The sequence below is a fragment of the Myxine glutinosa genome, unplaced genomic scaffold (assembly GCF_964187855.1).
Source record: "Myxine glutinosa unplaced genomic scaffold, kmMyxGlut1.1 SCAFFOLD_1659, whole genome shotgun sequence".
Taxonomy (NCBI): domain Eukaryota; kingdom Metazoa; phylum Chordata; class Myxini; order Myxiniformes; family Myxinidae; genus Myxine; species Myxine glutinosa.
In genome coordinates, this window is record NW_027617754.1 from 68959 (window position 1) to 85098 (window position 16140).

General features: G+C 48.7%; 1 protein-coding gene across 1 annotated transcript in view; it reads right to left on the bottom strand.

The window, feature by feature from the left end:
* LOC137421072 (max-interacting protein 1) overlaps positions 1-15873 on the bottom strand; it is a gene marked incomplete at its 5' end in the record, with an annotated part of 32864 nt that extends 16991 nt beyond the window's left edge. Inside the window, one exon of the mRNA XM_078769189.1 lies at positions 15755-15873. Within this exon, the coding sequence (XP_078625315.1) occupies positions 15755-15873 (119 nt within the window). The remainder of the gene's footprint in view (positions 1-15754) is intronic.
* Positions 15874-16140: the final 267 nt, after the last annotated feature.

Below are 16140 nucleotides of genomic sequence, written 5' to 3' on the forward strand. Positions count from 1 at the left end.
TCAAATGGACATAAATCCCAACATAAAGTTGTTGTTTTTTGTTTTGTTTTTTTTGTGTACATTTTAGGTAATTGGCATCAAACCAACTAGAAATCTCCCGGAATCTCCCGCGATGAAGCTAACTCCAAGGGCCTCTCACTCACTCACCGCAGGCAGGTTGGTGGTCTTTCCGTCTTCTACCGACTCCTCTCTGGCCTTGCCCCCCCAGCTCTCTCTGGGCTCTGTCCCGCAAATATTCCTACAGGTCGCACAAGATCTGCCTGCAACCCTCTTATGGTTAAACTGCCAAAATCAAGACTCTCTGCTCACCTTCACTCCTTCATTCCTCTTTTCTCCCACCTCTGGAACAAACTCCCTCACTCTCTTCAATCCCACTCCACCCTCCAGGTCTTTAAAACAGCTGTTCACCACCATCTCTTATCTTCCCCCATCCAAAACCTTGATCTTTTCTATCCCCGCTAATTTCACCCCAATTCCACTTTTTTGAAATACCAACTTCTGTCCTGGAAGTCCTTGGTGTCCTTGGTGTCCTTGGTGTCCTTGTGTTTGAATCACCTCCTATACTTCTCCCAACCCCCCCCCCCCCCCCCCGCCCCTTCCTACACCTCCTCCCCCCAAGCCCTCTGCCTCCCACACATCTCCCTGCTCTCAAATGTTGTGTTTGTGTGCTTCCCCTTCTCTCCCCATTTTGTCTTCCGCTCCCTCTTGATATATATTTTGTTTGTCTGGTTGATTTGTTTGTGAAGTAAATGTTAGCTCTTTCATGAGCCTCGATTCAGTATACAAAAAAAAAAAAAATGGGAACAAGCTTGCCAATACGATTGACAAGTGCAACTATAATGAGTCATTGCTGTTGTATATTTATGTATAAAATACGGATAATACTGTTCTGTGCTACAGTAAATAATCACTCGTTTCAAAAACAGTAGCGAATCGAAGACGTCACACACAAAACCAAAACAGCAACAAATACATCCCCAAGGATTGCAAAAAGTCCAAAGAAAAATATAAAGCGAAATATCAGCAGACATACACTGGAAACTAGGAGAACGGAAAAGGAGCAGGAAGACATTAAAAACGAGAGTGGTACAGATTGGGGATAGACGTAGAAGAATCACTGGAATGGCTAAGAAGAGGTCAGCTCAATTGGGATGAAGAACAAATCATTATAAATGCACAAGACCAAGAACACTACACCAATGGATTTAAGAAGATGGCAGGACTGAGTCAATCGGACAAGTGTAGGTTGTGCGAGGTAGAAACAGAAAGTATGAATCACCTCCTATCAAGATGTAAAAAAAAACTCGTGTCAGAAAGGCTGCACACACAAAGGCACAACAAGGTATGTAGAGGTAAGCACATTCTGTGTAATGCACATTCTGTCGCAAGCACAATCCACTGACACATCTGCCAAAAGTTCAACATACCAGTTCCACAAAACTCATGGGAACATGAACCAAAACAATGACAGAAAACAAGGAAGTAAAGCTTGCGTACAACCCTGATGATCCCTTCGAGCGTTGCAAACGTATATCGTGCTCAGGTACAGAAAAAAAAAGAAAATAAGGTATTGCTAATTGAGGTTTCATTTCACAGCGATTTCAATCTATGCAATGCAGAAATAAAGACAATGACCAAACACAAAGTCCTCAAGAATGAAGTGAAAAGATCTTGGAAGCTGAAGAACGACCAGAATGGTGAAGGTCAGATATTAAAACCATTCCTGGGACTATTAGGAGAAAAAACAATAACAATTGGAAGCTGTCTGGGTCTCAGTGACGATGCTCAAAGGAGCCCTCGGAACAAAACTGAGAACAAGAAAACTTCACAACTTGGTCCATGGATCATGATCCCTGATCAAAACGGAGGTGGATACTTCGAGCACTGGACTGTGCTCAACCTCCTGAAACCCGCACATGGAGATAACGATGACACACACATGCACGTGTGTGTGTGGTATGTGTGCGAGTGTGCCAGTTGGTCTGCGTGTCTGTGTGTGTGTCTGTGTATGTGTCAGTGTGTGTCAGTGTACGAGTGTGTGTGTGCATGTGTGTCAGTGTACGTGTGTGAGCATGTGCGTGTGTGTGTCAGTGTACAAGTGTGTGTGTCAGTGTACGAGTGTGTGTGTCAGTGTACGAGTGTGTGAGTCAGTGTACGAGTGTGTGTGTCAGTGTACGAGTGTGTGTGTCAGTGTACGAGTGTGTGTGTCAGTGTACGAGTGTGTGAGTCAGTGTACGAGTGTGTGTGTCAGTGTACGAGTGTGTGTGTCAGTGTACGAGTGTGTGTGTGTCAGTGTACGAGTGTGTGTGTGTCAGTGTACGAGTGTGTGTGTGTCAGTGTACGAGTGTGTGTGTCAGTGTACGAGTGTTTGTGTGACAGTGTACGAGTGTGTGTGTGTCAGTGTACGAGTGTGTGTGTCAGTGTACGAGTGTTTGTGTCAGTGTACGAGTGTGTGTGTCAGTGTACGAGTGTGTGTCAGTGTACGAGTGTGTGTGTCAGTGTACGAGTGTGTGTGTGCATGTGTGTGAGTATGTGCGTGTGTGTGTCAGTGTAAGAGTGTGTGTGTCAGTGTACGAGTGTGTGTGTCAGTGTACGAGTGTGTGTGTCAGTGTACGAGTGTGTGTGTCAGTGTACGAGTGCGTGTGTCAGTGTACGAGTGTGTGTGTCAGTGTACGAGTGCGTGTGTCAGTGTACGAGTGCGTGTGTCAGTGTACGAGTGTGTGTGTCAGTGTACGAGTGTGTGTGTCAGTGTACGAGTGTGTGTGTCAGTGTACGAGTGTGTGTGTCAGTGTATGAGTGTGTGCCAGTGCATGATCGTGTGCATCAGCGTATGCATATGCGTGTGTCAGGGTAGGTGGGGAGGGAGGTCTAAGGGCCTATTTGATAGAAATGTAGAGCAGATTGTAAAGATTATTGATATTTTGCCGCTGGTTCATCATGTAATGAAAATACAATTTTTAACAAAAAAGCATTTCGTTTTGGTTACCCTTAGTCATGCAATGATCAAACAGTCCAGTATTTGCTGTATTTGAAATAAAAGTAAAGTCTATGTCCGCGTGTGCACTTGTTGGCGGTTTTACATTGAAGCCGCTAGCATCAAGAGAATTATAAGGTTCGAATCGAGACATTTTGTATCGTTGTTAACCATAAAGTATGGCGTCATATCGGAAGGAGGATGCAATCAGTCAAGTTGTGTAAATCACAGAGAGGCCTTCAGCTTACCCAATTCTCTCCCCCCCCCCCCCCCCAGCTTATCCCATCCTCCCTTCCCCCAGCTTACCCCCATCCTCCCTTCCCCCAGCTAACCCCATCCTCCCTCCCACTCCCCCAGCTTACCCACCCCCACCCAGCCCCCCTCCACCCACACACAAAGTTAATGATTTCAAATAATCCAGGATACAAATCTTTGCAATGACAGTGTATGGGACCAATTGTGTTTGCTTTCCTCCACTCGTATGGCGGTATGATGGCCCAGCCATTATGATACAAGCCCAATTATGATTACTAAGCTGGTAATGATGCTTTGTGCAATCATCAATTACAAAGACATCACAAGTGGACATTTGCGAAGACGTCAAAGTCTCGGTGAGCTTATTTACATCACCACGAAGTCCAGTAATACAACAGGCCTGCAGTGGCATCTCAACAAGTCGCTCATATATATATATATATATATATATATATATATATATATACATATATTTTGTATACTGAATCGAGGCTCGTGAAAGAGCTAACATTTACTTCACAAACAAATCGACCAGACAAACAAAATACACAAAAAGAGGGAGCGGAAGACAAGATGGGGAGAAAAGGGGAAGCACACAAACACAACATCCGAGAGCAGGGAGATGTGTGGAAGGGAGAGGGCCCGGGGGGAGGAGGCATGGGAAGGGGGGGGGGGGGGACGGAGAAGTATAAAGCCCAAGGACTTCCAGGACAGAAGTTGGTATTTCAAAAAGTGGAATTGGGGTGAAATTAGCGGGGGTAGAAAAGATCAAGGTTTTGGATGGGGGAAGATAAGAGATGGTGGTGAACAGCTGTTTTAAAGACTTGGAGGGTGGAGTGGGCTTGAAGAGAGCGAGGGAGTTTGTTCCAGAGGCGGGAGAAAAGAGGAATGAAGGAGTGAAGGTGAGCAGAGAGTCTTGATTTTGGCAGTTTAACCAAAAGAGGGTTGCAGGCAGATCTTGTGCGACCTGTAGGAATATTTGCGGGACAGAGCCCAGAGAGAGCTGGGGGGGCAAGGCCAGAGAGGAGTCGGTAGAAGACGGAAAGACCACCAACCTGCCTGCGGTGAGTGAGTGAGAGGCCCTTCGAGTTAGCTTCATCGCGGGAGATTCCAATGATTCTGAATGCTTTGGTTTCAACAGCGCGAAGACGAGCTAGGTGTGAGGCAGGAGCACCAGCCCAGAGGGGAGAGCAGTATTCCATTGAGCTGCGGATGAAAGCCTTGTATGTGGTGAGGAGCTCAGGTGTGCCAAGGAAGGACTTCGCACGACAGAGGATGCCCAGTCGGCGACTGGCTTTGGAGGCCAGATTTGAAATGTGGTTTTTCCAGGAAAGATCATGGCAGATAGTGAGACCCAAAAGCTTGAGTGACAGAACTTCTTGGAGAGGATTATTCAGAAAGTTGATGGGAGGGTTGTCCAGTCGGTCTTTTCGGAGAGACATCGTAAGAGTGTGAGATTTGTCAGGATTGAAAGACATGTTCCACTTGTTTGCCCAGTCTGTGATTTTGTCAAGGTCTGCAGAGAGTGAGGAGGCTGCAGACTACCGATCTGAGGGATGAAGAATGGAGCGACAGAGAGTAGAGTCGTCAGCAAAGAGATAGAGAGGATTTTCAAGAGAGTCAGTGAGATCATTGATGAAGACCAGAAAAAGCACAGGGCCCAGAACACTGCCTTGGGGAACTCCAGCCTGAACAGGAAGAGGAGATGAGAGAAACCCATTCAGGGCCACACGTTGACTACGACTAGAGAGGAAGTCCGGCAGCCATGCGTGGAGATTTCCATGGATACCAAAAGAGGAGCGTTTGGTGAGCAGAGCGGGGTGCCAGACCGTATCGAAGGCACGTGATATGTCAAGGGAGACTGCTCTAATTTCCTGTTTGGCATTGAGGACCTCCATCCATTGTTGAGAAAGCAGAAGCAGCATGTCCAGAGTGGAGTGTCCAGGTCTGAAACCAAATTGATGATCAGAGATCAAGCCATTGGAGAAGAGGAAAGATTTCATATCTGAAGCAATGATGGATTCCATGACTTTGCTGATAATTGGGAGAAGGCTGATTGGTCTGTAGTTGCTGGGATCTGTTTTTGCACCTTTTTTGTGCAAAGCGGTGATGTTGGCAGATTTCCAAGCAGATGGAAGATGACCTTGAGCAAAAGAGAGGGTGAAGAGAACAGAGAGAGGGAGTGAAGAGCGGAAGAACATGATTTTAGGACCCGTGGGCTGATGCCGTCAGGTCCAGTTGCAGAATCAGAGTCGAGGGTTGACAGAAACTTTTCCACCTTGTCAGGAGGAAAGGACACAGAGTCCAGGAGCACGCTGGGTACGACTGGGTACGGTGGGTACAGAGAGGGATGGGTTTGGGACACAAGATTTAGAGGCAAACACAGAGTTGAGGCATTCAGCTTTTTCGCGTGAGGAGTCAGCCGTGTGGCCATTTAAGGTGAGGGAGGGGATGGAGGGGGAACAAACACTAGAAACAGATTTTTCAAGACACCACGAGGATTTGGAAGAGGGAGACAGATAAGAGAGTTCGGTCCTGAGGACGGAGAGATATTGTTTCCTGGCTCTCCTGAGGGTGGACACACACTTGTTTCGGGCTTTGTGAAAGGAAATGAGATTTCCTTCCGTTGGATTTGCTTTCCAGGAGATGAAAGCAAGTTGTTTCTGGGCAACAGCCTCACCACAAGATTCCGTGTACCATGGACGGGAGGAAGGGTATGACAACTGAAGACGAGATGGGATAAATCTGTGCATGAGAGAGAGCAATTTACTTTGGAAGAATTCCCAGGATGAGTTGATGTCAGAGGCAGTAGAGATGGGAGACCAGTCCAGATGATTGATGGCTGCTTGAAGACCGTGCCAGTTGGTCCTGAGTGAAATGCCAGACTCGTCGACGCTGAGGAGGCTCTCTGAAAATGGTCAGAGAGATGTCCACTTTAACAAGCACATGATCAGAAGAGCCGATTGGAGCAGAAGAAGAGCAGCAGACATTGTCAGGGAAGTTAGTCATAACCAAGTCCAGAAGAGAAGATTCTCCGTTGACTGAGATCCGGGTTGGGAAATTGACAGATTGTGTCAGTCCCAGTGAGTCACAGAAGTCCTTTGCTGAAGAGCCATGGCTGGTGAGAGAGGTACCCACCCCCAGCCAACTGGCATGGTGACAGTTGACATCACCACATATGAGGAAGAGAGAGTTGGCATGGGTAGATAGAAGTTGGTCCATATTATCAGACAGCGAGATGTAGATGGAGTCATCACTGTTTGGTGGACGGTACAACACGCATATGAACAAAAGGTGGGAGCGAAGGGGAAGCCGTAGCCAAAGGTATTCCTGGGGGTGAGGTGGAGAGAGGGCAGTGCAGGGCGAGTGAGGAAGAGAGTTTTTTATAAAGATAGCAACCCCGCCTCCAGGACGAGGCTCAGGTCTATCATACCGGAGGAGGTAGTAACCTGGGAGAGATACCAAGGAATCAGAGACATCATGAAGGAGGAAGGTTTCTGTTAAGCAGATCACGTCTGGTTTGTCAGAAGCAACCTGTATGGAGAGATCAGTTAAGTTTGAGCGAAGGCCCCGGATGTTTGAGGTCCATACTGTTAAGGAAGAGGAAGGGGGAGCATCGGATACAGAACAGGGGGGGGGGGGAGCGGTAGGGCAGGATGTGGAAGAGGAGGAAGAGGTAGGGAGAGCTGTTGCAGGTGTGTCAGAGATTACAGAATAGCTTGGAGAAAGGGAAGAATGGGGCGGACAAAAGGTTTGATGGTGTTTGGGTGAGGCGCAATGAGGTGTTATTTGAGGAGGGGAAGAGTGAGGCAGAAGGTTGAGGAAGATGAAGGTGAAAGTTGGAAGGGGGAAGAAGCGGGGAGGACGCTTTGAGGAGGAGGGGTGAGAGGGGAGTCTCGGAGGGGAGGGGTGTGGGGGGAGTTTAGGAGGGAAGGGGCAGGGGGGGAGATTTGAAAGGGATGGGTGTTTGGGAAGATTTGGGGGGGAGGGGCAAGGGGGAAGATTTGACAGAGATGGGTGATGGGGAAGATTTGGAGGGGAGGGGTGTGATTGGATTTTGAAAAGTGTACGATTTATGGGAAACGAACATTTATTGCAAAATGAGTTTCTTGAGACATTCGAGTCAAAAATACGTTTGAGGACGCTGAAGGATGGGTGGAGTTCTGGAGAGTTTAGGGAATGAATGAAAGATGCACTGTAAGAGATGGAATTTTTTTTTTGAATGAATAGAATTGGTGAGCAAGTCGAAAGCATCCTTTTATAGAAGAAGTAGAAAAAAGTGTTATAGAATATGACATAATAATAAAGTTCTTCAGGGGACAGATGAAACATGTATTAACAACTTGATCACGTGATCTCGAACAACGTGGTCGAAGAACGAAAGAACAAATAACGAAGAACGAAAGAGCAAAAGAACGAAGAACGAAAGAACAAATAAGAATGCACAAGCGGATAAGAACAGGGAAGGAAAAAAAATTTTTGGTTTTTTTTTTGAGATTTTAAAACAAGGGAGTATGGGTGAAAAGACCGTGAAAATAAGAGACCGAAAGTAGTTGCAGCGCGATCGAAGAACCGCTGAGACAAAAACAAAAGCCTCAAGCCAAGGTCCTAGGACACGGTAGCCTACTAGTACTACACTAGGCCTCAGAATATACGATACGAAAAACCGACGATTCTGTACACAGGTATGAAAAACCAACACCGAGAAACCTATTAAAGTCACCCCAATAGGTACATGCACCGAAAGAAAGATAAAGATACGACAAAAACACAATGTGAAAGATCACTTAGCTTTGAAAGCGTGAGTGCATGGACCAGCTTCGAAAAGACGTGACCTCGCCGTGATCTCGCGAGATAATTATATATATATATATATATATATATATATATATATATATATATATATATATATATATATATATTGTAGCGGCTACCGCTGGGTTTTCACAATCGCCTTGCACCTATCAAGGACGCGGAGCGATCACCATGCCGGGCTCGTCCAGGACGCCCGGGCAGGCCCGCGCTCAACTTGCCAGGCCTCGGTCGGGACGCTCGGCCACGCCCCCCTCTCGCCTTTCCTGCGCAATCGCTCCGGGATAATGTGTGTATATATATTGCTGCCCGATAAACGGGCTTTTCAGAGTACCTGAGTGTTTTGTTTGAATAAAGCAACTCGGACGAATTCCAGCTTTTTGTCGCGTCCATTCTTCCGATCGACGTGGGAGCCCGAGCTCCTTCATTGGTGACCTACCGACATGGACACGGCAGTGGCCCTTAAACTGCCTACCTTCTGGGAGGTTCACGCGGCGGTTTGGTTCTCACAGGCGGACTCCCTGTTCGCCCTGCGAGGCATCACGGCCGACGACACCCGCTTCCACCATGTGGTAGCAGCGCTTGGTTCAGCCACCGCGGCCCGCGCCCTGAGCCTCCTCGAGAGCCCGCCAGCCGCTGACAAATACGGCGCGATTAAAAAGTTTCTCCTCGACGCTTTCGCCCTCCCATCGGCGGAACGCGCACGGCGCCTGCTCGACCTGCCCGAGCTCGGCGACACATGCCCTTCCGAGCGAATGGACTACATGCTTTCGCTGCTCGGCGAGCACTCTCCGGCATTCCTGTTCCGGGAGCTGTTCCTCTGTCAGCTTCCTAGCCCGGTACACCTCGCCCTGGCAAGCACAACGATCACGGATCCCCGTGCCCTTGCCAGGGAAGCCGACAAGATCTCCGCCGCAGGCCAGCGCATCGCAGCAGCGACCTGGGGCCCACCGCCTTCCGACGCAACACCCATAGCGCCCGAGCACCCGGCACGGTCAACGACCGAACTGCCGACGCAATTGGCGGCCGCTACACCGAGCCGACCACCTCCAGCACGACGACCGGGGCCTCCACCTGACCAAGCGTGGTGTTACTATCATGCCAGGTTCGGACAGAAGGCCCGGACATGCCGACCCCCGTGCACCTTCGGCAGGCGGGAAACGGCCGGGCCGGCGTTCATTACCAGCCATGAGCGCCGGCCACACGGGCAACTTACTGTTCATCACGGATAAAGCGTCCGGACAGCGCTTCCTGTGCGACACCGGCGCCCAACTGAGCGTCAAACCCGCCTCTGACCAGGACAGGCAGTCCGCGGTTTGCGGCCCCTCCTTGATTGCAGCCAACGGATCGGCCATCCGCACCTTCGGCCCGCGCAACGTCACCCTCTGCTTCGGCGGCCAACGCTTTGCTTGGACGTTTGTAACCGCAAACGTGCCCATGGCTCTGCTAGGCGCCGACTTCCTCTGTGCACACGGACTGCTGGTGGACGTCCAACGGCGTCGTTTAACCAACGCCGAAACCTTCAGCTCCCTGGTATGCACATTGAGCAGCTCCGCACCGACCGAGCTGGCATGCGCCCTCCCGGCGGCGAACGAGTTTGCTCGCCTGCTCACGGAGTTCCCGGCCCTCACGCGGCCGACGTTTTCGGCCGTCGCAGTACGGCATGGGATCGAGCACCACATACCAACCACGGGCCCGCCGGTCTACGCCAGAGCCCGCCGCCTCGACCCAGCCAAGCTCGCCGTGGCCAAAGCCGAGTTCGACGCTTTAGAACACCTCGGCATCGTGCGGCGCTCCGATAGCGCGTGGGTTTCGCCACTACACATCGTCCCAAAGCCAGGGGGCGGCTGGCGCCCATGTGGTGACTACCACCGCCTTAACGATGCTACCACCCCCGACAGGTATCCGATCCCGCACATCCAAGACTTCTCCGCCCGTCTGGCGGGACGGGTCATTTTTTCGAAAATTGATCTCATGTGGGGATATCACCAGGTACCTGTCAGGGCGGCCAACGTCCCTAAAACGGCAGTCATCACACCGTTCGGCTTATTCGAATTCTTACGGATGCCGTTTGGTCTCAAGAACGCGGCTCAGGCGTTCCAGCGCTTGATGGACGGCGTGCTGCGTGACTTGCCGTTCCTTTTCGTTTACCTGGACGACATCCTCGTCGCCAGCACCTCCCGGGCCGAGCACCTCCTCCACTTCCGAACACTGTTCGGGCGCCTCAGCGAGCATGGCCTCATTGTCAACCCGGCCAAATGCCACTTCGGCACGACGGCCGTTGATTTTTTGGGCCACCACTTCACCAAGAACGGGGCCGTGCCGCTGCCAACCAAGGTCGAGGCCATCACCACGTTCCCGCACCCCCGCACCATAAAGGCCCTGCAGGAATTCCTGGGAATGGTGAATTTTTATCACCGCTTCGTGCCCCGCACTGCTCAACTCATGCGGCCCCTCTACGAAGCCCTCTGGGGCAAGCCGGCCAAGCACGACATCGCCTGGTCCGCAGCAATGGACGCGGCCTTCCAAAGCTCAAAGCGGGCCCTCGCCGACGCAACACTGCTCGCTCACCCGGTGCTCAACGCTCCCATCGCCCTCACCACGGATGCCTCCGACTACGCGGTGGGCGCCGTACATGAGCAATGGGTGAACGGGGTTTGGCAGCCACTCGCTTTTTTCAGCCGGCAGCTCCGGCCGAACGAGCTCAAATACAGCACGTTTGACCGTGAGCTCCTCGGTCAACACCTGGCCATCCGCCATTTCCGCCACCTCCTGGAGGGCCGACCTTTCACGGCGTTCGTCGACCACAAGCCGTTGGTTTACGCAATGGCCAAGGTCACTGAGCCGTGGTCGGCCCGCCAACAGCGCCACCTCTCCGCCGTGTCGGAGTTTACCACGGACATCCGGCACGTCGCCGGCAAAAACAACGCCGTGGCCGACTGTCTTTCCCGGGCCAGCGCGAACGCGGTCCACCTGGGCGTGGACTTCGCGCTTATGGCGGCGGACCAAACCACCGACACCACGGTGCAAGCCCTCCGGGCGGCGGACACGGGCCTCCGCCTGGCCGACATCCCCTTCGCGGACACTGTCCTGCTCTGCGACGTCCCCCAAGGCCAGCCTCGCCCCATCGTGCCCGTCACCTGGCAACGCCGCATCTTCGCCTCCCTCCACGGCCTTTCCCATCCGGGCCGGAAAGCTTCCCAGAAGCTGGTGTCGGCGCGATTCGTCTGGCACGGCCTTCGTCGGGACGTCCGCGATTGGACCAGCACCCGCACAGCCTGCCAACGGGCCAAGGTCCACCGACACACCCAGGCCCCGCTGGCACCTTTCACCGTGCCCGAACGACGTTTCGACCACGTCAACATGGATCTGGTGGGCCCCCTCCCCCCGTCACGGGGGTTCACACACCTGCTCACCATGGTGGACAGGACCACCAGGTGGCCGGAGGCCGTTCCCCTCGTCTCCACCACCACCGCCGACGTGGCGCAGGCTTTCATCGCCACCTGGGTCACCCGCTTCGGCGCACCGGCGGACATCTCGTCAGACCGCGGACCACAGTTCACCTCCGAGCTGTGGGGTGCGGTCGCCCGCAACCTGGGGGTCAAGCTCCACCGTACTACGGCCTACCACCCGCAAGCAAACGGGTTGTGCGAGTGATTCCACCGCTCCATGAAGGCCGCGCTCATGGCCGGCCTTCAAGACGGCGGTTGGGCCGACCGGCTGCCGTGGGTCCTTTTGGGCCTCCGCACGGCCCCCAAGGAGGACCTCCAGGCATCCACCGCCGAGCTTGTCTACGGCCAGGTGCTACGCATCCCGGGCGAATTCGTGCCCGACGCTACCAGTCCCTGGTCCGCAGCTCACCAGCGCTCGGACCTCCAGGAGGCCGCCCTATGGTTTGCCCCCGTGCCAACATCCCACCACGGTGACCCCCAGTCCTACGTCCCCCCAGCACTTCGCACAGCGGAGTATGTTTTTGTGCGTCACGACGCACATCGGGGGCCACTCCGCCCGCCGTACGACGGGACGACAAGTCGTTCGTCATCGACATCGGCGGCAGGTCGGACCGGATTGCGGTGGACCGCCTCAAGCCGGCGCACGTAGACGTCGACCAACCACCACGGGTGGCCCTTCCGCCGCGGCGAGGCCACCCCCCGTCCACGGTGCCCCCCACTCGACCGCCCACCACCACACCGGACCCCCCCCCCCCCACGACCCACCAGGGGTCGCTTCGGCCGGGTCATCAGGACCCCCCTCAAATTGACCCTGCCGGTGCTAGTCGATTCTGGGGGGACGTGTGTAGCGGCTACCGCTGGGTTTTCACAATCGCCTTGCACCTATCAAGGACGCGGAGCGATCACCATGCCGGGCTCGTCCAGGACGCCCGGGCAGGCCCGCGCTCAACTTGCCAGGCCGCAGCCAGGACGCTCGGCCACGCCCCCTCTCGCCTTTCCTGGGCAAACGCTCCGGGATAATGTGTGTATATATATTGCTGCCCGATAAACGGGCTTTTCAGAGTACCTGAGTGTTTTGTTTGAATAAAGCAACTCGGACGAATTCCAGCTTGTTGTCGCGTCCATTCTTCCGATCGACGTGGGAGCCCGAGCTCCTTCAATATATATATATATATATATATATATATATATATATATATATATATATATATATATATATATATATATATATATATATATATATATACATATATATATATATATATGGTATAATCAAACGGATAAGAAAACTTTATTGTCATTTACGACAACCTCCAGCTTCATAGATCAAAATGACAATACAAGTAAGGAATGTACACAGTGGCCACAAACTGGGAAATCGGTATATTCATAACTTCCCAATGCATTTTGTTTGGGTAAAAGCTCGGCGATGAACGGCGCCCAGTTTATGATCGGGATTATCAATCAAAATCTATCAACTACATGCTCACATTCTATTAGTACGTATTTTATAGACATGCTCACATTCTATTAGTACGTATTTTATAGACATGCTCACATTCTATTCGTACATATTTTATAGACATGCTTGCATTCTTAATGGTATGTCCTTCAGACGTACTAGCATTTTATTAGTGTATTTTATTGCCATGCTCACATTTTATTAGTACATACTTTATAGACATGCTCATATTCTATTAGTACATATTTTATAGACATGCTCACATTCTATTAGTACGTATTTTTATAGACATGCTTGCATTCTTAATGGTATGTCCTTTATAGATGTACTAGCATTTTATTAGTGTGTATTTTATAGACATGCTCACATTCTATTCGTACATATTTTATAGACATGCTTGCATTCTTAATGGTATGTCCTTTATAGACGTACTAGCATTTTATTAGTGTGTATTTTATCGACATGCTCACATTCTATTGGTACATATTTTATCGCCATGCTCATATTTTATTAGTACATACTTTATAGACATGCTCACATTCTATTAGTACGTATTTTATAGACATGCTCACATTCTATTAGTACGTATTTTATAGACATGGTTGCATTCTTAATGGTATGTCCTTTATAGACGTACTAGCATTTTATTAGTGTGTATTTTATAGGCATGCTCACATTCTATTAGTACGTATTTTATAGACATGCTCACATTCTATAGGTACATATTTTATAGACATGCTCACATTCTATTAGTACGTATTTTTATAGACATGCTCACATTCTATTAGTACGTATTTTAGAGACATGCTCACATCCTATTAGTACGTATTTTATAGACATGCTCACATTCTATTAGTACGTATTTTATAGACATGCTCACATTCTATTAGTACATATTTTATAGACATGCTCACATTCTATTAGTATGTATTTTTATAGACATGCTCACATTCTATTTGTATGTATTTTATAGACATGCTCACATTCTATTAGTATGCATTTTATAGACATGCTCACATTCTATTGGTACATACTTTATAGACATGCTCACATTCTATGAGTACATACTTTATAGACATGCTCACATTCTATGAGTACATATTTTATAGACATGCTCACATTCTATTAGAATGCATTTTATAGACATGCTCACATTCTATTGGTACATACTTTATAGACATGCTCACATTCTATTAGTACGTATTTTATAGACATGCTCACATTCTATTAGTACGTATTTTTATAGACATGCTTGCATTCTTAATGGTATGTCCTTTATAGACGTACTAGCATTTTATGAGTTCGTATTTTATAGACATGCTCACATTCTATTAGTACATATTTGATAGACATGCTCACATTCTATTAGTACGTATTTTTATAGACATGCTTGCATTCTTAATGGTATGTACTTTATAGACGTACTAGCATTTTATTAGTTCGTATTTTATAGGCATGCTCACATTCTATTGGTACATACTTTATAGACATGCTCACATTCTATTTGTACATATTTTATAGACATGCTCACATTCTATTAGTACGTATTTTTATAGACATGCTTGCATTCTTAATGGTATGTACTTTATAGACGTACTAGCATTTTATTAGTTCGTATTTTATAGACATGCTCACATTCTAATATTGTACAGTCGTACTAAATGGAGGTACTCAGTTAAAAAAAACAAAAAACATACCGTGTAATACTGGCTACCGCAAGGTGGTGTTTGTGGCGTACGTGAGCACCTGTGAGCGGACAGACAAACAAACCGAAATAAAATACCCCCTCCCCTGACAGAGATAATAAAGGGCCACACATGTCTCACCTACCATTTACTTGGTCTCCAAACAAGGCGACGAGAAACCGATAAAAACAGAAACAGGTTTACACAAAAATGCACATTTCTCCTCAAGTACGCCTTTCACATTGCACGCTTATGTAAATACGACGGTTGCCCTTTTATTAAAACTCGACAAGTCGGCAAACCACTTTAGTGGCTGTACGTGTTATTGTACGAGAATACCTGTGACAAACACACGATTAAAAACGATGAGCTTCCTGTTTTTAATGATTTTCTATTTCATTTGACTGTCAGACAGACAAACAGCGATCGCGATGAATTCAGAGACAAAGTACTGCTAAACTTCAGGTTCGTTTTCCAATTCGCGTTCCGATTCGTGTTCGACGTATAACATTCAAATAAAAAAATCAAGTTGGTCCTCGATAATAAACCGACGTTTGTACACAGGACAGACAGAAGTAAACAAAATGCTTTACCCTCCCTCCTCCTTTTAGCTTTGTGTACGTGGGGTAATAACACCCCGTTGTTACCCTGTGAGGCGACGAGAAACATGCAGTAACAATGGGTACATGTAGTAACAATGTTTAACGACTGTTATGGTAGAACAAGCCCGAGTCCTAAATATACAAGATGGTTGTGGCATCCAACCACTCCCGCATATCCTAACCTTAACCCGATATGCCATCGTGCTTCCCAAATTCCTATAACCAATTGCAAAAGGTGATAAAAAGTGAAACAAAAACAAAAATACAAAATGGGGTGAGGCATCGAGTACCATTTTAAATGCATGATACAGAGAGTGATGGAATTGAGCAGCTGCAGTACCAATTCGGTTGTGGTCCCATATTACTTAAGATACATTCATAAGCTGGAGAGGGCAGAGTGCCATTATGTGTTGGTGAATGCCACTCCACAATATTTAGTTCAGGATCATGTTTCGGTGCCAGTTAAAAGCATGCCAGAAAAATACGGGGATCATTGCAAGCTTGGTACGAACCTCAAAAGCACAAAGCGATTCCACAAAAGATTCCGCGTCAGGATCTTTGTGACATTTGGACGCAACCAAGTTTGTGGACCTGGAGTTCGGAAAGGTTCTGGGATTGAAATGGGTAAAAGCTTGGTGATGAACGGCGCCCAGTTTATGATCCGGATTATCAATCAAAATCTATCAACTACATGCTCACATTCTATTAGTACATATTTTATAGACATGCTCACATTATATTAGTACGTATTTTATAGACATGCTCACATTATATTAGTACGTATTTTATAGACATGCTCACATTCTGTTAGTACGTATTTTATAGACATGCTCACTTTCTATTAGTACATATTTTATAGACATGCTCACATTCTGTTAGTACGTATTTTATAGACATG